The sequence below is a fragment of the Argentina silus genome (genome assembly GCF_951799395.1).
Source record: "Argentina silus genome assembly, chromosome: 3".
In the NCBI taxonomy this organism is placed as follows: domain Eukaryota; kingdom Metazoa; phylum Chordata; class Actinopteri; order Argentiniformes; family Argentinidae; genus Argentina; species Argentina silus.
The window spans coordinates 14784745-14807183 of NC_139657.1; the positions used below are offsets into that span (position 1 = coordinate 14784745).

The window sequence follows — 22439 nt, forward strand, 5'->3', positions numbered from 1 at the left end:
TCCACATGTGGACTAATTGATTACAGGTAGTTCATTCTACATGTGGAAAAAGTTGGAAAATGTGACACTTCCTATCTAATCTAAAATACACGTCGTAGGTTACTGGTTAGGCTTTCTCATACAACGATACAACAGCACGTTCCTTACGTTTCCCCACTGTTATCTCTCTCTAATATCAGATTGATGAGACTCAAAACAAAATTTGACAGTGCAATCATAAAGGTATTCTTGTTCTGTGTTTCTGGTGCACTATATGCTAATCTGGTTACTATGGGAAACGTTACGTAGCTAGTAAGTACAGGAACGGGAAGTAGTTAGAAAAGTTATCGGAGCAGAAAGTTTTCTTTCTCCTCAGTTGAATATAAAGAACAGAAGTACATTTACAAATCGAAACGCAACATGGGAACTACAGCAAGTCAATTAGGGAAGGACCTGCTCTCAGAGTACCAGGTAAATAAACCCCCCCAAATTGACTGGTAGCTAAAACCCTCGGTTAGCAACTAGTTAGCCACGCCTGCTAACAAGAGGCGCATTTACAGTGAGTGGTGAAAGTATATGGTGACATTATCTGTCCACTGTCAAGCAAGTTATGATTATTTGATATGCGTGTAACTGGTTTATTGAAAGTGACATGTATTTGTTTTCCCTGCAGGAGCTGACATTTTTGACAAAACAAGAGATTCTACTGTAAGTAGCTGTATTGCCAGAACTAAATGTTATTTATTGCTTTTCTAAAAATATGACAGCTCACCCTTGTTTACACACAGTACAGGAAATACACCTTCACCTGCATCTGCATCAATCACATCAGAGTATTTACTCTGGCCAAACTTCCTTATAGTTATAGTATATCTACTTTTCCTCTATCTAACTGTTGCTAAAAATAGATTAATGGTTGTCTCACTTGTGTTCAGTGCACACAAGAAGTTCATTGAACTTCTCTCAAAAGAAGACCGGAACCTCCCCACTCCCAGGGTACCAATGGATAAAATCCTTACATTGCCAGAGCTCAAGGTGACAATATTCCCTATTAAATTCTTATCACTCAGTATTATTCAGAAATGGGTTGACAAAATGGTAAAGGGAAAGTAACATTACTTGTATGTTCACTTTGTTCCTGATCACTCTCTGTGGTAAAACTGCAACGAGCCCATGCTTGCACTAATGTTGTATCAACATTGTAATATGGAAATATATACTAGTATGTGCTTGGTATAGAGTGCATTCACTTTTTCCACATTTTGATATGTTACAGCCTTATTCTAAAATGGATTCAATTCATTTTTCCCTTCATCAATTTACACACCATACCCCATAATGACAAAGCCAAAACAGGTTTTTAGAAATGTTTGCTAATTTATTAAAAATAAAAAACTGATATCACATTTACATAAGTATTCAGACCCTTTACTCAGTACTTTGTTGAAGCACCTTTGGTAGCGATTACAGCCTCAAGTCTTCTTGGGTATGACGCTACAAGCTTGGCACACCTGTATTTGGGGAGTTTCTCCCATTCTTCTCTGCAGATCCTCTCAAACTACTGTGTTCTTGGGGACCTTCAATACTGCAGACATTTTTTGTACCCTTCCTCAGATCTGTGCCTCGACACAATCCTGTCTTGGAGGTCTACGGACAATTCCTTCGACGTCATAGCCTGGTGTTTGCTCTGACATGCATTGTCAAATTTAATTTATCACACGTGGACTCCAATGAAGTCGTAGAAATATCTCAAGGAAACAGGAGGCACCTGAGCTCAATTTCAAGTGTCATAGCAAAGGGTCTGAATACTTATGTAAATGTGATATCAGTTTTTTATTTTTTAATAAATTAGCAAACATCTCTAAAAACCTGTTTTGGCTTTGTCATTATGGGGTATTGTGTGTAGATTGATGAGGAAAAAAATTATTGAATCCATTTTAGAATAAGGCTGTAACATAACAAAATGTGGAAGAAGTGAAGGGGTCTGAATACTTTCCAAATGCACTGTAGGTCTAGTAGAGTTAAGCCTTTTATGTTATTGTACAAGTGGAAAAGGGCCTGTTACTATTGTCATTAGAGGTAATTACACCATTACTACACAGACATAAGTGTAACAATTCCTGATACGTCATGTTCTGTACCCACCTCCTCCTTCTAGTCTAACCCTTTCAGGAAAAGGATCTGCAATGTATTCTCAACCTCTGACATGAAAGACGGAAGCCTGACCTTTGAGGACTTTTTGGATCTATTGAGTGCCTTCAGCGATTCAGCCACCCTGGAAATCAAGTCCCACTACGCATTCCGTATTTTCGGTATTATGTTTGCTGAGGATACTTTGAGTTTTTTAATGGTTGTTATGGTTGTCAGTGTTTTGGCTGGTTTAACACATTGATTGTTTTGTCTTCTCAGACTTTGATGATGATGGCACTCTGGATGGTGGAGACCTAGAGAAGCTGGTGAACTGCCTGACTGGTGAGACAGAGGACACAAGACTGACTGCTGAAGAGATGAGACAACTCATAAACAACGTGAGTTCACACAGTATTACAGGGTTCCTACGCAGGTCTGGAAAGTCTGGAAGAGTATGGTATATAATGTTTACCATTTCCAGACCTTCTAAAATATGGAAAACACACAAAAATATGATCGAAAAAGTCTGGGAAAATATCTATGATTTCAGACCTATGCTATACCATACCAGAAGTTCAGAATTGAATATTCAATATTTCTTTAGCCAGATAATTTACACAGATTTACATTGCTGCTTTATGTAGCTATAGCCTATTTTATGATCTGCATCCTGACCTTAAACATAAATCCACAAATCAACTGAGTAGTCTGAAAATGTATGTCTGGAATTGTCAGGAAATGTTTAAATGGAAAATGCGGAACCCTGGTATTATGTTTGGCCTTCCACCTGCAATCTCAGAGGTTACAGCAACAAGGTTGAAGCTATCTGTACAAGTTATGCTAAATTAAAGTAAAGTATCTGCTGGCTCAACTATTTTTGTTTTCTTCTCTAATATTGGCAGATTCTTGAGGAGTCAGACATTGACAAAGATGGGACGGTGAATCTCTCCGAGTTCCAACATGTCATTTCAAGATCACCAGATTTCGTCAGGTGAGTAGGAGTTTCATTAGAATATCCCTTAACCATCTGTGTATGCTTAAGACTTTCTCCCTAATGTTTGGATTGTTCTCCAGTTCTTTTAAGATTGTGCTGTGAGGCCCATTCCCAGAATAAGAAACTGCTCTTGAGGTTCCACTTGATTCTCAGAAGATTTTCCATCTTAAGAAGAATATTTTAAGATATTGTGCCTTAATTTATGTGTTTCTCTGTAGATTTTCTAAATCGGTTTGAAAAATGTATTTTTACATAATACCTGTGCAATAAGACCTTTCTTTCTTAAAACAATTTTTAAACAGTTTTTGAAAGTGTATTAATCGTTCAAATAAAAGTAATCTAGTCTTAACCTGCCTTTTTTATTTTCTATTATTTGTCTGAAAAAATAATCATGCAAAATATGTAAAAAGTCCATTCCAAAGTCCTAAGGAGATGTGCTATCAAAACTGGCCAGTATTTCCAATATTTTTTTTACAGAGGTATTACGTGTGTTTGGGTGTGGCTGGTTCCACTTTCACAGCAGATACAAAAGTGTTCCATGGTCCACATGCCACATCCACCACCTGCAACTGCTGATCCTTGAAGAACTCAACTTGTCTTGGCTCATCTGAACTGATCACAGTCCCCTGTCCTAGCTGGCCATATTCACCTGAAACAGTGATTTAAAAAAAAAAAGAAAGCTGAGCATGGATGTAATCATTCTCACGATGATAGGGTATTGTAATAGTAGTGTTAAATGTGTTAAATCATATCTATCAATTAGGAATTAATGGGGCTGTTAATGTAATAGAGAAGGCCACAAATAGATGATTATTAAGAGTTTTATAATGCTCTTACCCCAGCCCCAAGTGTAGAGATCACCTTTACCTGAAACATAAACAAGTCATCTTATCACCTGATGAAGATCACTCATCATATAATACAGTATTATAGGCCTGCAGGTGAGGGGGCTCTTACTTGTGACTGCTGCAGTATGGCGGGACCCACAGCTGACCTTGCTGACCTCACATGATTCTGTGATGTCCATCAGGGCAGGAAAGGCCTGGATGGTTATGAACACCTCTTTGCTTCTCTCCCCCTCTTCTGTCTCCTCACATGTGGATGTGCTGGCATCTAAGCACCATATTAGAGCAATGCAGAATATGTATGTAGGAGTAAATATCCATTTGCCGATGATCTCTCAATATGAACTGGTGAGTTTGTTGTTCAACTGTAAATACACAGCTACCCCAATTGTTTTCACACGCATCTATTGTAACTTCAGGGTTTATACAGACCTGTGTGTTGGCTCTTCTTCTGCTGCTCTTTTCTCAGGGCCCGTGATGGAAGCCCCAGCTGGCCACTCTCATTCCAGCCCCACACATACATGTCTCCTCCAGCTGTGGACAATACTAGTGATCATCATAAGCACTATTTGAAATTTCTATTATGTGTATCTACAGTGCCTTCGTAAAGTATTCAGACCCCTTCATTTTTCCACATTTTGTTGTGTTATAGACTCAATTTAACATTTATTAAATTAAAAGAATTTGCCATCAATCCACACATAATACCCCAGAATGACGAAGCGAAAACAGTTCATCAAGTTCTGGGTATGTTTGTCACCGGCAGGGACTGGGGAGTTTGTCAGGATCGAGAGAAAATTATGAAATATGCTGAGTTGGTAGTGACATCCTAATCTACACAGTGTGTAATTGATTCCTATGGAAATCAGAGACCCTATAAAAACAAAGATAATAATTCCAAAATTACATTAACTATTTGTTGATGACATTTTTGCATTTTAGCTAATAATACCAGCTAATTTTAAGAGTGTCATAGCAAAGAGTCTGAATACTTATGTACATGAGGTATTTCTGTATTTCAATTTTAATTAATATACTGAAATGTAAAAAAAAAACGTGTTTTCGCTTTTCATTCTGGGGTATTGTGTGTGGATTGATGGCAAATTATTTTAATTTAATCCATTTTAAATCGAGTCTATAACAACAAAATGTGGAAAAAGTTAAAGGGTCTGAATACTTTCTGAAGGCACTGTAGATATACATAATAGATAACCTATGCATATGCTGCTTTGTTACAAGCTAAACTGACACCATAGATAGATAACTAGATAAAGTTTCACAACCCTTTCATAGTCAGTCTTACCACTGATGCAAACAGAGTGCCAGCCTCCGGCTGCCACACTGCCCATAGGCAGCCCACATAGTGCCTCCACTGCTCTGGGCTCCTCCTCATTACTCAGGTCCCCATGTCCTAGCTGGCCATGGCTGTCAACACAACACCAAATCAATACATCAACACAAATGGATGGAGACTGACTGTGAAGTGCACTGATGCTCATGTTACGTCAACTGTGATGTATGCTCTGATTCGACTCCATAACTTCCCTGATGATGTGCCAAATGTTTAGAAAGAGATTGACATCTCTTAAGTCGTTATTTAACTATACACTCTTGTTGAAATTACTAGCCAGGTGAAGCGAATGCACTCCCTAGGACCCTAGGAGGGAAGAGTCGAGTTTCAGCTGTCATATTTACCTGCCAGAGCCCCAGGTGTAGACGACTCCAGAGGCAGTCAGGAGGATGGCGTGGTCAGTCCCCACCACCAAGCTAACAGCCCGCAATTGTGGTGAAAGGGGACGGTAAAAGGGAGGTTTGGAGGCTATGTACCCTCCTGGAACTAATGGGAATGCAAGTGAGGGCCCTACAAAACACAAAAGAGAAAGATGATGACATTGTTGTTAATATTCAACTATGATGAGAGCTCCATTATTTACATAGTTACAAGACAGTAGGCCTACCAGCTTGCTCTGTGGTCGATATTTCCATGCTCCAGACGGGTTTCTTCTCATCTCGCTCAGAGGTCCAGCACTCCACTTTGTTAGGGAAAGCGAGGATGATGTATCTCTCGCTGATGTGCGCATCCAGGCACCCGCGGCTTTCCCGTAAGTAACCGTCACAGCCTTCATGACCGGGCTCAGCCCTAAAACCGGACAGGCATACCCGTCCATCACCTAAAAAGGTGAACATTTATGTGATTATAGTATGTGTTGTGTACTGTTGAATACTGTTATTACACAGCAGTAGAGGGCGCTCTACATCACAATATGGAAAGAAAGTAACCTAGCGTACTGTAGGTTTACGTTCAATCACTGACACATTCTTGCAACTCCTATTAATTGTTGATACACGTGGCACGTGGTTTCACCTGACTGGCGTTCATTGATTGTCTAGAGGGGCCGAGGACAAACGTTACCTTCCAAATACAGGCCTGCTCTTCGACTCCAACTTGTTCTTATTCGCGTGTTGTCATTTCGCACATGGGTCTTGTTCGTTACAGATTCTTCTAAATGGCGACCAATTTCAATAGCGGTTGGGCTGGTCACTCGAAGATCTTCTCCGATACTTCCTCCACCATTTAATCTTTCATTCGCTCGTATTTGTCCAAAGCCATTGAAGCCAAATCCGAACCACTTCATTGGCACGACTCGAGGGTGGCGGTCCACTAACTAAACTAATGCGAATAGGCTCATATCACCCATAGACTTATGTAACGTTATTAGGCGACAAGTGGGTCAGATTATTTGTACAAATGATGAAAACACTGAATTTATGCTGCGCAGATGCCTCGGTTAATGGTAAACTCAAAAAGCAGCCTGTCTGTTTGTCAGCAGAACTACGCATGCGCTGTAGTTATTACACTGAGACTAAGTTTATGATGACCTTTTGTTTTTGTATTCGTGATTACAAAGGACCGCATTCTACTATATGCAGGTGTAACTTTTATGCGTACTGCATATGATAGCAGAGAGAGATACCACTAAGAGTACAGTAGCAGACAGCTTTTTATTTGTCAGCCTTGGTAGTTCACAAACAGTTCACAAATAATAACTGAGACAGAAAATATGATGATTGTGTTTTTCTGTGCATAAGATATACATACATAATTCATAGGCGTTACCATCTATTTTCAAAGCATACAGTAGAATGCATACAGTACAGTGCATGTAAAATATTTTGGAATACAAAAGTAAATAAAAGACAATGTCAATTAAGCAATTAATGTATGAAGTATTTGGTCTCATTTAAGTTGAGTGATACACTCTTGCTGGCTGTGCATGTGCCTCTAATGGAGACAAACAATTTATGAGAGCAAGGAAGCACAGCAGTCACATCATAAACCATCTATCTCCAGCTACGCAGACGTGCTTGTTTTCATTGCTCCCAAGTCCTTTAATTCACTCGATTCATTGTCGTTGGAAAATTCACCTTCTCAGAGCAGCCGTGGAGCAATCATCCTATACATTATTTTCCGAAGTAGAGCTTGTGCATTTTACGCATCACACACACATCACACATGCCCACACTGTCCTCAAGGTTCAGTCCCTTTTCCCCTCTTGCTCTCCGCTCTTGATGATGCCATACTCAATGGCCTGGTTCAGGCACTGCTGGGCTGCTTTAGAGACAGGGTCCTGCTCAGTTGTGCCCCCTTTGGCCAGGACAGAGAGGATCTCCAGTGCCTCGCTCTCCATGAGCGTCATGGCCAGAGTCCGCTCCGCCTGCATCAGGTTCAGCACAACGACCACGCCCCGGTGACGCAAGTCAACGTTTTCACTAAGCAACAGGGCCTGCAGGATCTCCAGCCAATGAGTGGTCTATAAACAGAGTAAGGAAAATCAAACTGCTGTCTCATGTGTAAGAGGTTATAACATAGAATGGGATTCCCTTGAATAGTTTCCTTCCCTTTCTCCAACACTGTGGCAGCACTTATAGAAAGTCTGATTGTGATGTATAGTCATTTCACATACTTTAGGCAAATGTACTTATTTTAAGTCGCTCTGGATAAGAGCGTCCGCTAAGTGACAAATTGAAATAGAAATGGTTATATGCTTGTTTGTGTTTTTTTGAGTGTGGGCGAGAGTGTTGAATGTGGTGTGTGTAAGTGTGTCGTTCTTTCTCCATGCTATACAGCGCTGAGCTCACCGTTTCAGGGATGCGGGCACACAGTTGAGGCTGCTCGGCGGTCAGCATGGCCAGTGTTCCTGCTGCAGCCCTCCTCAGCCTCTCGTCCTCTTCTCCACTGTACAGCACCAGCAGCTTCAGACGGTCGTTCCCTGTGGCCACAAACAGCTCCTGCACCTGAGAACCACCCAGAAATAGCCAGTCAGAGACCTTTACCTACATAACCTCTCCTGAAATATTGGCCATTGTACACTCACCGCCACTTTTTTAGGTACACCTGTTCAACTGCTCGTTAGCAAATATCTAATCAGCCAATCACATGGCAGCAACTCAATGTATTTAGGCATGTCCACAAGATCTTCTTCCAGATCTCTGCAGGCTTTTTAGCTAACTGTAACATGACCATCCTTTTTGAGGCTAATTAGTGGTCTGCACCTTGCAGTTAAGCCTCTGTAATTCGGCTGGTGACGTATTCTGCAGATGGCAGTCTCTGACACACTCATGCCTACCTCCTAGAAAGTGTTCCTGATCTGTGGAACAGTTGTTTTCGGTTTTTTCTTAATTATGGTGAGCATTCTTTGGTCATCCACTGGCCTACCAGCCCGTTCACAATGTTTTCTTTTCTTTTCTTTTTAATGATGTTCCAAACTGTTGTTTTTGGCAAGCCTAAGGTTTTGGCTTTTTGGGGGGGATTTTTTTAGGGGTTATTCAGCCTAATAATGGCTTCCTTGACTTTCATTGACACCTCTTTGGTACTCATGTTGACAGACATCAATAGCAGACTTTGCAAACGCAAAGCCTAGAATCAATTCTAGGCATTGACAGCTCTCTTATGCCTGAACACACCTGACTAACCAGAAACCCCTATCAAGCCAATTGTCCCATTAGTTTTGGTGCCCTGAAATAGGGGGACAATGTATAACAAGTAATTTCTAAATGGTGTTTGATTTCAAATCCAAACTGAAAAAAGAAAGAAAAAAATGCTTATTTTTCCCAATACTTATGGAGGGCACTGTATGTGTGTGTGCTTCACCTCAGTGCTTAGAACCAGGTTACACATGCACTCCGTGGCTGCAGCGCGGACCAGTTCGTGCTCCTCAAACATGTAGCCCTCCACTTTGGGCACAGCCTTCTCCTTAATGATCTTCTGTCTGTGGGACAATGGAGCAGCGCTCAATCAGTAAATTGAAAGTCTCTATGAAGTATCTTCATCTTATCATTTTCACTGTGACAATGGTCCTGTCTGAATACATCTTTCCCTCCTTTAAATAACCACTGGTAGTAGGTTGGGGTAAATATTCCACTACTACTTTACACTACTACTACTTTACACCAAACCAGTCATGTCAGTGATTACTCCAAGGCCAGGATGAAAGGATGGACCTTCAAAGCATTCAGAAACAGCCCTTGTTGTAAGCAATGATAAACATCATACATGGGGATATTATTATACAGTATATTCCCTGTTGGCTGACCTGAGCCTCTCACTAATGCCAGCCAGGTTGGTGAGGGCCATCAGAGCCTCGAAGTTCTGCAGCAGGGAGCACTCCAGAGTGAGTAGACTGACCAGGGGACGTATCACCTCGTAGATCTGCAAACACAGAAATGAGAATGGGTAAATGGGAGGATCACACAGATGCATTTTTCATCTGTGGATGGATGATAGGGTCATATATATACCCTCTCCCCAGGGAAGGCAATCTCAGGGTTAGATGTGATGGTGATCTTGGCCAGGGCCTGTGCTGCCTTTGTCTTCCCCACGTCTGTGCTCTCTGACACCAGGGGAAGTAGAGCCTGAGGAGGCAAAGGGGAGGTTAAAGTGGGAGGTCAAGCAAACCCACAGTGAGGGTATTCTATAGAAGACGGTGAGTATCAATATATGGGTGCTCTCTCACTTTTCCTCCACCCGATGCCACCACTGTGCCCCTATCCTCTTGCCTTTCCACCAGAGCCAAGAACACCCTGCAGAGACAGAGACAGACACACATGGAGAGAAAAGCAGTAAGGAGAGTGAGAGAATAAATCATAATATGTTAATTAATGTGGTACAGAATAACAGCAATTACGACATAAGCTGATTGATACAGTGGGACAGGAGAAGAGATGTAGATCTGTTTGTCTGAAGAGATTAGGACACTTTAGACCACTGAGTTACTGTACACCCAGAGAGGACCTACCTGGCAATACACTCTCTGCAGGTCTCCGTGAGGGCAGGGCTCTCTTGTTTGACCATACACACCAGTGCAGATACCACACCTGCCTCCAGCAGCTTCACCAGCCTCTTCTCCACAAAGGAAGCAGCATCCTGTCACACACACACACACACACACACACACAGTCGAGCAATTCTGGGAGAACATTTTTTTGGAAGCCCAGTGAATTGTGAGTTTATGAAGTTACACTGCAGTGTAAGAACAGTACCTTGGGGTGCTCCTCTGGTACATGCTGCTTGGCATACTTGGCCAGCTCCACCATTTGAGGGTCAGGCTTGTCCACATCATAGCTGTTGGTGCAGTTCACCAGGGTGGAGCCCACTGCAAACAGCACTGTCTTATCCTCAGACTGCAGGGACAGACAGCAACAGAGCCATGCCATCACTGCCTTAACACCAATTTCATATTGTATGATTTTGTACTATGTTAAGGTAAAAGATGTGGGACCTTCGCAAGCTGAAACATGGCCTGCAGAGCGTTCTTGTCCTCCACCAAGTCTTCTTTCACGTCAGCGTCGAAGGTCAGGTACGCCAGGCCCTCTATCGCCCACCGGCGAGAGGTTGGAGGAAGAGACTCATTACACAGCCACCTAGGACAGGAAGCGGTACATCACAACACTGTTTCCTTAACAAAAAAGTGTGGAATACCAAACCAATGAAAGAACACAAGACATAACATACTTCCTGCACTGCTTGGCCAGTTTCAGCGTGGAGCCCTCTGCAAACTGCTTCATGCTGAAATCTGTCCCACCAGCTGAACCAAGCTTACACAAACCCTGTAATACACATACACACACACAGACACAAACAATTGTTTTCTCACAAAAAACACATTCCGTTCTGGTTTCTATTCGTTCACTCAAAATGGGCCATAGCCATGTGTGCTGGGGAGCCTTTATCTAAACACTCACGACTAGTGCTCGCACGCGTATCCTGTCATTTTCACTCCTCTTGTAGAGGTCTTTTAACAGTGCCACACCGTTGGTTGTGATAAAGGAGGCTCTCTTGGCCTTGCCAGCAGCGTGGATCAGAGCCTCTACTGCCACCTGCTGGTGACACACGTCCTCAGAGGCACACAGGGAGATGACAGCATCCATCATGCCAGACATCTCCAGAGTCCTGTTCCCCACATCGCTGGGTCCTTGCAAAAGCACTGATACAGTCTGGATGGCACGAAGCTTGCTCTCCAGCCCTGGACGGCCAAAGTGCTGCCTGCACAGAAAAACAACAACAGTAAGGAAAAAGGAGATCACATGACCAGAAGATGTTTTTTCTGTTGACTCACAATTAATATAATTGGATGTTGTTCACAAAACATACAGTGCTTCACTGTACAACCTGGTTGAAGGCAAAACTGCAGTCAATACACATTAGCAGCTAGGGGACAAAAAAAAACTACTTACTGGACGTATTCCTCACAGAGTTTGTTGAAGTTCTCTCTCTCTGCATCACTCTTTAGGTCATCATATAGTTTGCTGAGCAGCACAGAGCAGCTCATGTGGGAGTTGTCTGTGAGTGGCGGTCCCTCTGAGACCTCAGGCACCGTCCCTGCCACCTCCAGAATTTTCTTTAGCCCTGCAGAAGAGAGAACATGCAACAAGACTTACTCATATGAAGGCAAGGCAAGTTTATTTATATAGCATATTTTATACACAGAGGCAATTCAAAGTGCTTTACATAAAATAGATAAAAAGGAAAGAGCATCAAAATAACAAAAAAGGATAAAAGCCAATTATTAGCAGCAATTTAGTTTTCTTTACCTTAGAATACCTCTTCCCTGGGTCTTTGGGACTAAAGACTACAAAATCTGAATTACTGTGGCGTCTTTGTCAGTTCTTTACCTTAATCTGGTTAACTCGATTAACGTGGACCTACCAATCGTAATGTGGACCTACCAATCATTCTATTCTCTTTTTAACGTGGACCTACCAATCGTAATGTGGACCTACCAATCATTCTATTCTCTTTTTAACGTGGACCTACCAATCGTAATGTGGACCTACCAATCATTCTATTCTCTTTCGTTAATAAGCCCGTCGGCCCTTCAGCGAGAATACTCTATCCGGATTTTAACTCCCTTCCCAACACAGGAACTGCTTTATTAACCTTTTTAGCGCCATGCCTGTGTTTGGAGTTAACTTAAGCAATCTAAGGCAAAGGCGGACATAAAGGTTTTTAGCCCATTTTTGAAAGTAGCCAGTTGGGGCTGATCTAAGATCTTACAGAAGTTTATTTCAGCTATGTGTAGCATAATAACTGAATGCTTCTTCACCATGTTTTGTTTTAATCCTAGGAACAGTTAGTAGACTGGTCCCTGATGACCTAGGAAGTCTAGAGGGTTCACAGTGTGGAAGCAAGTCAGCTATGTATTTTGGCCCTACATTGAAACACTCCTCTCCCATTCTTATCAACTCTGGGGGCATCAATGAAGTTAAAATTTGGGGGTGCTGATTCAGTGAGAACAGCTGCTCTGTTAGTCAAATCAAGCCAAGTTTCAGTAAGGAACATGAGATCTAATTTATGACTATAATCAGGTCACTGATTAGGAGAGACTTATTTGATAATGATCTTACATTAAGCAGTGCAGCTTTTATGGTTTTAGTGACAGGGTGTAGGGGCACCATGGGCTGTTGTATTAGGTTTGATGTACTTACAGAGCATGTTGAGTACTGATTGTTTAGTCTAGTAGTAATTAAAACAGGAATGACAGAGTTTACACTTAGAACAGTTTGATGGCCACTCTTTGTGGTGACTCTCTCCTGTCTTGACACAGTGTTCTTGACAGTGATGGAGGTAGACGTTGAGTTCTGACTACTGGGTGATGTGGAGGGGGGGGGGGGTGAGAGGGAGAAGTGGGAGGTGGCAAATCATGGGCTGTTGAGCTTGAATCACCGAATATCACGTCAGGGGATGTTGGGGCGGAATCTGATTGCTGATTGCTGTGAGAGAGGGAGGGAGAGACCTCCTTTGCAAGGTCACCATCCTGGGGTAGGGATCTGGAGGATTGGGGCATTGAATCTGGCGGTGGGGGGGGTGGGAGAGGCCTCTTTTGCACGGTCGTCGTTCTGGGGTGGGGCACAGACTTTTTGCTGGGCTGGAGTCCGACAGTGGGGGGGATGGGGTGGCCATCTTTATCTTTAGGCTGTCCTTGCACCTTGCCACAGTTGGGTGGCAAATGGAGTAAACAATTCCTCTCCGGATCTCTTAAGATGAAATCCATTCTCTCTGAATAGGTATCTGCACACCCAAAACAGATTGAAATTGTCGATAAAATTCACTTTAAAGGCACAAGCAGTTGAAAGCCATGTGTTCCGTCCCAGTAGCCTGCTGAATTTATTTACTCCCCGTCCGATTGACGGCAGAGGACCACTAATGTAGGCCCAATATCTAGAGAGCCTAGCATTTTTAGCAGTTCAACAAAGTCCTGTTTCAGCATTTCTGACTGTTCCTTGGAAACATAATTTGCCCCAAAGTCGTACTATTTCAGTCATTCCCTGCTGCAGTACTCACAGTCTTCCAAATGAAATAATTTAGTTTCAAGTACTGCAATCTTCTGTAGATGTCTACGACAGTCTTTGCAGTGCGACATATCCGTGACGAGGGGATATTTTAATCCAAGTCTCTGTTTGGAACCCAAGGCTGCTTAGCCTAGTTAGCCCACAAGTATCTAGGCTCTGTACTGTGGTAGAGCTGGGTGGCTAGGCTAGCTGATGAAGACAGATTCGAGGCGATGCTCCGGGCCATAAAATGGAAATAATAGTATTACAAGTTCCAGGGAAGCACCGTAGGAACTACAAAATAGCATAGCAAGTAAAATCAATGACTTAAAAGTTCAAAGGACCATTAAAGCAGCATTAAAGCAGTATTAAAGCAAAGAGTGTCACGGAGCACGCAGTAAAAGCAGCTGTCTCTATCAGACAGGTCAGCTGGAGAAGAAGGTGACGGAGCTCTCTGAATGAAGTCACTGAAGTGAAGATATTGAGCCTTTTCTACATCAACAGAACCATGTATGGACCAGTGTGAGGGAGTGGTTCTTACCCTGGTCTATCACCCACAGTGTGAGGGAGTGGTTCTTACCCTGGTCTATCACCCACAGTGTGAGGGAGTGGTTCTTACCCTGGTCTATCACCCACAGTGTGAGGGAGTGGTTCTTACCCTGGTCTATCACCCACAGTGTGAGGGAGTGGTTCTTACCCTGGTCTATCACCCACAGTGTGAGGGAGTTGTCAGGGTTCCTCTGGGATTTGCGGGGCACCTGTTTGACCAGGAGGTTGATGGCGCTGTCTCGGCCTGGTCCTGACACGCTAGACTCAGGCATCATTTCCACCAGGTGGCGCAGCATGGAACGCAGCTCTCTAGATGGCTCTGTATTATATCCACACACAAATACATGCATTTAAGGAGTCACTTGATTTCGGCACCAACAAGCTTGAGAAAACCTTTCATTTAGTCACAACAAATGTCATGTAAACACATGGTTAGATTGTCATCTCACCAGGCAGCATGGCCTCATCCTTCCCTCTGATCTCCCTCTTCATGCCCTCCGTGAGTGCCTCAAACATCACCTGCAGCAGGTGACAGGCAGCCAGGCACACAGCTGATGCCCCCGACCCCATCACCCCACACAGCTGTTCCATCCCAAGCTCGTTAACTATGGCCATGGTCTGGGGGGAGGACAGCAGATTCATTTAGGCTTTATACACTTTCATGGGAGTCTTATTATGACAAAGCAATGTCACTTGTCTTTGCTGACAGCCAACAATAGCTACTTACTCTGGACTGGTGCCCTGTACACAAGCCAACCAGCGTCCTCAGAGCAGACAGGACCACCTCCTCCTGCTTTGAACCCAGAAGTCTCTGGATCAGCTTCACTCCATCGTTACGGAAGATCTGCTCAGCTCCCGCGTCCTCACGGGATAACACCACCAGATTCTGAGCAGCCTGAAATTGATTAATAGGTTGCATTACTATAACACATTTAACGGCGTAGCCTGTTCTGAAAGCGCATTACAGTGTAAGGGCGAACCAACAGGGATTGATGATATAACAGGTGAGATCTCATGGATTACTGTGAAGATATTTCTGTAATGACCATTGTGTGGTTCCTTTACCTTCTGCTGGTCTGAGGTTTGTGCAGAGGCATCTAGGAGGAGAGTGAACATCTGCTGCACGCGAGCGTCTGTGGAGGACATCTGCACCGACTACAGGGGAGTCGTTAGAATGAATAATGATCATTCAAAGAGTCAAAGTGTGCCAGGGCTCTATAGTGGGCAACATCTAAAATCTCATGAATGCATTTGTTAAATTGTCAGTCATATAACTTGGCTCAGCTGTACTTGTAGTTTCTTCAAAGACGTAGTTTCTTTCAAAACCAGAAAATGCTGAGGGCTGCTCAACACATCACCAACAGGCATCATTCTCTTATCAAGGCATCACTCATGGAAACATTAAACATCACCTTTTGCTGGATCTGTGCTCCCAGCTGTCTCAGCAGCTCCTGAAAAGCCTTGTTTTTAGGCTCCAGCTGGGCACACTTCTGGGCATCCAGAAATGACTGGTCCAGTCGACCTAGCTTCTGGAGAGCCTGAGCCCGCCTAAACCGGGCTTTCACATCACCTGGGTCAGTGTCAAGAGCTGGAGGGAAAGAGAGATAAAGATCCTAAGGTGGAGTAGTTGTAGAGTTTCATTAGTATTGTCAATTGATGCATGAGAGCATCAAAAGGATTTTTATGCACATTCCTACCTTTGGCGGCATCTACCTCAGCCATGGTGTAGTTCTCTAACTTGAGGTAGCAGGCGGAGCGGTTGCGGTGCAGAACAGCGCTCTCTGTTTGGCTGTCACTCAGCTTAATTGCCTCGGTGTAGCAGCAAAGAGCCCCCTGCATGTCCCCTGCCTTGAAGAGGTTGTTCCCATCCTCCTTCAGGTTAGCAGTGTCCTGTAATTGCATTGTAATTTCAGATCTAAATCATATTATTCTGTGTTATAAAATTATATTGGAGCGCGAGCCTGCGTTAGGTACCTTTAGCAAGGCAAGAAACATCTTTTCCGAACGCAGGAAGTTACACGCTAAGTGTAACGCAAAAATGCAGTTGCCAAACCTAACCACAAGGTGTCTCTAATCAACTATGTATATACCGACTGTATATTTAAACCATCCCCCATAACATTTGTTATGAACTATTACTTATGTAAGCTAGTGCATTACAGTCGCCAAATAACCTAATATATAAATACTGCATTTACCAGTATCCCCCCCCCCCCCACTTACAACCTCTCCTCCTCAACCCCGCCTGTGTCCCATAACGTGTACCTATCTACAGACCCTCTCCGCCCAGCCCTCCTCCAGAAGCTGAGGAAGGTAAAGAAGGCTTGGAGTACACAGCATCCCATGCTGCTCCATGGTGCCAGGAAAGTGTCCAGAGGACTTCTCCAAACTCTGGGTCTGACCTAGGTCTAGCTGATGATCCCCACTGCTCTTTGGGGAGTTCTGAGGTTATGTCAAGGAAGGTCTACACTACTCATATCATTCAACACTGATTGGAATACAATTTGACACATTCTTCTCCATAATGAAAATGTGCAGGCTAGACAATACACAAGAAAGGGACTTAGTCCTGAGTTTAGCTGCTCTCACATTTGGTTTACCAGGGAGACTATACTTCCAATCCAGAGTAACAGTAATAAACTTCACATGGCTAGAACAGTAAGAACACATTATCTAAGGCATGCCATAGAACGTGCTGTGGGAGAGGAAGACATAAATGAATTATTAATGGCTGAAACAACGACATATATTTTCAAAGGTCTGGCTAGTATGTCATTAGCCCCATCTCTGTCACTAGGATTATATTATTTACATGTGTATGTTGTGTGTATAACCAAATGTAAATATTACTATACTCCTAGTCACAGATGGGGCTAGTATGTCATGGTCATACTAAATTACTCGACTAGCTCCATCAGTTCCAATCGTTCAATGCAGTACGTTGATGACTGATCGATTATCTGATCGCTTACTTACCTTATCCTTTCCGTTTACACTCATATCTTCTCTGAAACAATTCCAAGAAATGAAATACTCCTCACTGTGAAGAGGATCCTTTATTTCATAAATGTTTTACTTTACGCCCTAGTATCTAAAGTCAGTACATGCATTGATACTTTTCGATGCTCTTCCTGGTTCTGGGTGCACGATGATGACGTTTCTGGAGCAGATCCGCCTTCTACCCACGCACCATTACCATAAAAGGCAGAGAAAAATCTTCCAAAGGTTGGAGCACAGTTGACCCAACTATCTCTTTCCAGTACTTAATTTGGTTACATTTCCATTGCAATAATTGTGTGCGTTTGAACAATGTTTATATAGAGAACGGTCCAATTAAATCACCCCTTGTGCAGTACGTTCCTCATAATAACAATGTACAGCATGTATAAAAAAAACATATTTATAACGGTCTTTGCTGTAAAATGATAGAATATAATACAGGCCTGTCTGCCTGTTTCTTCTGGGGTTTTTTAACTGAACATACATGGCCTTCATACTTGACAAGCATATATCAAAGCAATGTTCCATACCTAATCCATTAAGTAAGAATGTAAGAATGTTCCCCCTAAGAAAAACATTGTGGCTTGTATACTGTAACAACAGGGTGTGGAGGCTATTGCAACTGCAAGTGACTTTCACAGCTCCAACAAAGTTATTAATATCATAGGCACTCATAAGGATGAATGTCAAAGTGAGTCCATTTTATTTTGTGGTAATGTGTTTAATCATGTTCATGAGAAAGGAGGGGGGGGGGTCATTTTCATTTGGTTCAATGCAGGGTACAACAACAATCAACAATCAACATTAGTTTTGAATTGTTTTTGTTACTATGACATATAACAAATATCTTTTGACCCTGTCTTTGTTTTTTAAGCAAAAGTGTATGACACATTAAAAGGTGTATGACATCTCATTCCCCTGTATTAAATATATTCCTAGTGGAAAAAGAATATAGCATTATACTCTATACATGAAAACACCTTGTTATGTAATTTGAGTATGCTTGATCCTTTTTTGGGTCTTTTTTATTTGATGGCAGTCAATCGTCAAATGTAAGACATGGCATGAAAATATCTGGACCAGTCCCCAAGGACACTCTCTGTCTAAAAAAGGACAGTCAAACCCCATTGTTGTGTGTCTTCAATTGCCTTAGAGACGGTCATGTCATAAGACTCCTGAGTCCCTCCTCCCATTACCATGGTAGCGTTGTGTCTTGTTATCGTTGGGGAAGAGAAGAGCAGGGATCCAGTGGGGGCAGGTGATATAGTTCCTAAGAGCTGATATTACTGTGAAACCCCGCACACGACAGAACCACAGGAAGTCCACAAGCATCAGAACCAGCACCAAGGACCCATAAAGCAGGACCACAGCCTGGTATATAGATCTGTTGCCATACAGGAAAGATCAAAATAAGCAAAGCTCCAAAGAATAACAGAGCTGAAACTGTCTTTCTTGAAATGTGTCCCACACAACAATACCATCTGGTTCTATCATATCACAGACATATTGTTAATGAATTATTGAACTTTCAGCTCAGCTCTTTTCCCCAAAGCAGGGTGTATAGACTATGTAGTCTGTTACTATGTACCCTCACCCTAAAAAGAAACAACACAACTTAAATGCTGGATACTTTCTGCATTCATGGTCTAGATTCATGCAATTACTAACCCGTGGAGAGGCTCTTTGGGGATTTCTTCGCTCTGTTTCTGGCTGATGTTCTGGTACTGCGACCATGGGCAGCACTGTCTGAGCCCCTCTCCCAACCAGCAACAGAAAGAGAAGTCAGGGGGGTCAGAGAGGCGGGGACAGTAGAACCCTGGATGGTGTTCCCCCCAGCAGTCAGAGTAGCCCTCACACAGCATCTGCATGGTCCCTAAGGAACATGTTAGTTCCACTTAGACTAAAGATGTGTATGTATAAAATAATATAAGATATATGCCAATTGTCTTCTAAGTGAGTGAATCAAACGCCTGAAGAGACTAACCTTATCCAGGTCCAGTTCCTCCACTGAAAGGCACAATTTGGAGCTATAGAATGCTTTGTGCTTTGTATGCCTTGTTTGACAACACTGTTGAGCTGGAAACTTGCCTGGTAATCCATAGGGAATTTCCACCTAGGGATTTGCTCAACATTTCGCAGAGCCCTGCATCCGGTGTTTGTCTTGGTAAGGTATTACAATTGGCAAACAAGTGCACAGTAAACATGCTGCCCCCCACAAATTATGTAGCGCCCATCCTTGCGTGAATTGGTGACAATTATTCAAACGTATGACCAGAACGTGTAGTGCTTTTTAAAATTCATTTTCAATAATCTGACAGTGTCATTTGAAAATAGTCAATTGGCCGAAAGGTCCGCTTTCAAAGGTTTGTACTCTCCTCTGCACCCTCATATGACATTTGTAATGATAACAACCTATCACTTTAGCTGCACCATGACAAGATGAATCGGCGTCACCTCGGAACTCCGGATCTCTATGGCAAGACGCATCATTCACCAAAGTTTCATCAAAATTGGGCTAAATTGTGTCATTTTGTAAATGTTGCATCTGTATGGAAAGAGGCATGATTCACCCAGATTTTGCATAAATTGGCCCTGTGGTGTCAGAGATAAAGCATGTGACATACAAATGGACAAAAGACCGATCCATAGTCCCCTCTCCTATTTCATCTTGGGGGGACAATTAGGAAATACATTTAGAAGAATCCGTTTTTATGCTTTCCCCCTCAAAGTGAGTAACTTTCAACTGACAATGGTCTTTGGCAGTACACTGAAAACCAGATCACACAGGTAAAATGTTATCTACATAATAAGGTTTTTAAGGGTCTCTGATCTATATGTATACATCAGTGATCTCTGACCCTCAGAATAAACCCTCCAATTTTACTAAATCCCAAATTACACTGGATTGTGTCATGTCAGATGTTTTTACATCTCTGAAAATAAAATGCGCTGTTTACAAATACAATATGACTTTGTGATTGAATGTAACAACTTCCCCTGTACACACTAAGGAGTGCTGAGACCAATGAATTCGGTGGCAGAATGTTCCTTTTCTGAGCCCGCAGAGACTGTATTGGCCAATCATGGAGCAGCAGCAGCGTATGTACACCGTCAGATTAATCTGTGTTCTCTGAGCTCCAAGAATGGAACTCCGCCCATCTACTTCCGGTCAATGTAAATGTATGTAAATGAGGATTTATTCAAAATAAGAGCCCCCAAGTTAAACTTTATTTTTCATTTAAACAGGGTAAATCGGGATCAAAGAACCACAAACAATATGCTAATCATCTTAACAAATATATATCAATCATAACTGTATGGCGCCAGTAAATAGCCAGAAACATTTGCAATTACATCGATTCAAACTCACCTGATCCGTATTCTAGAAGTGTTCCAGAGTAGAGTGGTACCAGAGATGGATTGAAATGTTTGAAAAATAGTTCTGTACAGTCCAGTTTATAAAAATATAATATGCATGTGTAAAATTAAATGTAATTCCACCAATATGTAAAATGTAAAGCTCCAAATTACTCTTTTCAAAATTTTATATACTTTCTTTTGGATAATTGGTGCTTATTTCAGCAAAAATAAGCGAAAATATTGTGATCCCATCACTTTCCATTCATGTTTTAATTTGCGCTTTTGCGAAAACGGCGATAAGCGAAACTCGCGGAAACTAACGGAAGTCCTAATAGAGCCAGATGGAGTTTATTGGAGCTCAGACAACACAGATGTCAGATTAGCAGTTCACAATCTCGCTAGGCTGGGGGACCGTAGCTATGGTCTTTGAATAACAGTTAACTTTCATTTTAGGAGTGACCTGATAATTTCTCGGCATTATGGGACTATGAATGGTAGGTTAATATGCATGATATGCACGTTTCTTTATTGTTATTGTAAGTTATTGCTAGCTACTAACAACAGGAGCTAGTGTGACAGTGTATATGGCGTTTTGTGTAGCAAGCCCCTTCACTGAGTTGAAAGCAAGCTAGCTAGCTAGCTGCAGCAGCAGCAGCTGTGTTGGTCGGTGAAGAAAGAGAGGAGTTATCTTGCAAACTATATTTGAGGCTACGATGTTATGGTAACAGAGATGTCAGCCTTTCACTGTCAGTCATTAGCTACTAGTTAGCTGGCTAGTAGGCAGCTACCTAGCTATAACGTCAGGCATGAATGCAAACCATTGCTAGCTAGATATCCCATTATGTCGTTCGGCTTGCGCCATGTTAGCTAGCTAGTTGGCTAGCAATCTAACATAGCTAGATGGATGAATGCACTGGTACTGTATCTCCACAAGCTAGCAAGCTAACTAAGCCGGATACTCGCTGTGTAGGCTATAGCTAGCTACTGCATTGCTGTGTTGTGAAAATAAATGTGTGTTGTCAAATAAATAAACGACACCCAAAGGTCACACAAGTCTACTAGTTTATTTATGAATTACTAGGCTAGCTGGTTACAGGGAAATCGTAGGTAGTATTGTACAGTATTGAGGGTGGTGTTTATTCGACTTCATTGACTGTCTTTCTCATTCGTAGGTGACTCAATATATTGCTATGAGTATGAGCAAGGAAGGGCTTAAATCCAGTGATTCTATTATCTCGTTATTGATGAAGAAGAATCAGCATACCTGTCAATGCATCATCAAGTCCTTACACACAGTGTAAGTAACACAAGTATGGGTCCATATGAAGCCATGCATGGTAAGGAGTTAAAGTCATTGAACTCTGATATCCTTATCCAATTTGTTGTCGTGGTTAGGCTTAGTTAGTTGTTAGCTATTAGTTAAGGATATTTAGCTTATATGTTGACAGGGATGTGGGAGCCTGGGACTTGCAACAGTAACCTTCCTATTCAAAGATTACAAGCTCATTTGGTTTGAAAGTATCTCTCTGTAAAAATGTGTTATTTTGACACTGCAGATATACTTTGGATGGTTTTTTATGCTAAAAGAGTTTGAGTCATCAAGCACAGATGGCCTAACAAATATTTTTTTCTCCTGATGTCTGAATTGGGACCGATTTAGTTGTTTTTCAGACAAACTATGTGACTGTAAGTGTTGGGTTTATCATCCCAAATCCCTATGGAAGGCTAAGTCACTGACAGCCTGTGAATTGATA

General features: G+C 42.3%; 3 protein-coding genes across 3 annotated transcripts; 1 reads left to right on the forward strand and 2 right to left on the reverse strand.

The window, feature by feature from the left end:
* The first annotated feature begins 306 nt into the window (after positions 1–306).
* On the forward strand, positions 307–3396 carry cib1 (calcium and integrin binding 1 (calmyrin)). The gene is made up of 7 exons (XM_083666109.1): positions 307–450; positions 653–687; positions 915–1014; positions 2138–2291; positions 2389–2507; positions 3012–3100; positions 3184–3396. The coding sequence occupies exons 1-7, from the start codon at positions 400–402 to the stop codon at positions 3203–3205; spliced, it is 570 nt and encodes a 189-aa protein (XP_083522235.1). The 5' UTR covers positions 307–399; the 3' UTR covers positions 3206–3396.
* A 185-nt stretch (positions 3397–3581) lies between these two features.
* rccd1 (RCC1 domain containing 1) lies at positions 3582–6751 on the reverse strand. The gene is made up of 8 exons (XM_083666108.1): positions 6362–6751; positions 5907–6119; positions 5644–5809; positions 5252–5373; positions 4381–4482; positions 4061–4216; positions 3941–3970; positions 3582–3752 (listed from the first exon to the last, which is right to left on the reverse strand). The coding sequence occupies exons 1-8, from the start codon at positions 6582–6584 to the stop codon at positions 3586–3588; spliced, it is 1179 nt and encodes a 392-aa protein (XP_083522234.1). The 5' UTR covers positions 6585–6751; the 3' UTR covers positions 3582–3585.
* Positions 6752–6932: 181 nt separating this feature from the next.
* Positions 6933–17445, reverse strand: unc45a (unc-45 myosin chaperone A). Its single transcript, XM_083666020.1, has 19 exons — positions 17302–17445; positions 16023–16215; positions 15738–15913; positions 15391–15480; positions 15053–15220; positions 14775–14943; positions 14474–14644; positions 11683–11854; positions 11191–11491; positions 10961–11055; positions 10728–10869; positions 10489–10629; positions 10245–10372; positions 9963–10029; positions 9748–9861; positions 9543–9658; positions 9101–9218; positions 8089–8244; positions 6933–7760 (listed from the first exon to the last, which is right to left on the reverse strand). Exons 1-19 carry the CDS (start codon positions 17323–17325, stop codon positions 7485–7487), a joined length of 2817 nt encoding a protein of 938 aa, XP_083522146.1. The 5' UTR covers positions 17326–17445; the 3' UTR covers positions 6933–7484.
* Positions 17446–22439: the final 4994 nt, after the last annotated feature.

Bases quoted from the DNA above. Each gene is read 5' to 3' on its own strand.
- cib1 (XM_083666109.1), top strand. From the start codon at position 400: ATGGGAACTACAGCAAGTCAATTAGGGAAGGACCTGCTCTCAGAGTAC. The intron at 451-652 runs GTAAATAAACCC...TTTTCCCTGCAG, and splicing joins ACCTGCTCTCAGAGTACCAG to GAGCTGACATTTTTGACAAA. The intron at 2,508-3,011 runs GTGAGTTCACAC...TAATATTGGCAG, and splicing joins TGAGACAACTCATAAACAAC to ATTCTTGAGGAGTCAGACAT.
- rccd1 (XM_083666108.1), bottom strand. From the start codon at position 6,584: ATGAAGTGGTTCGGATTTGGCTTCAATGGCTTTGGACAAATACGAGCG. The intron at 6,120-6,361 runs GTAACGTTTGTC...TCACCTTTTTAG, and splicing joins AGCAGGCCTGTATTTGGAAG to GTGATGGACGGGTATGCCTG. The intron at 4,483-5,251 runs GTAAGACTGACT...TATTGTCCACAG, and splicing joins GCACTCTGTTTGCATCAGTG to CTGGAGGAGACATGTATGTG.
- unc45a (XM_083666020.1), bottom strand. From the start codon at position 17,325: ATGAGTGTAAACGGAAAGGATAAG. The intron at 15,221-15,390 runs GTAAAGGAACCA...AATCAATTTCAG, and splicing joins AAACCTCAGACCAGCAGAAG to GCTGCTCAGAATCTGGTGGT. The intron at 14,944-15,052 runs GTAAGTAGCTAT...TCCTCCCCCCAG, and splicing joins GTACAGGGCACCAGTCCAGA to ACCATGGCCATAGTTAACGA.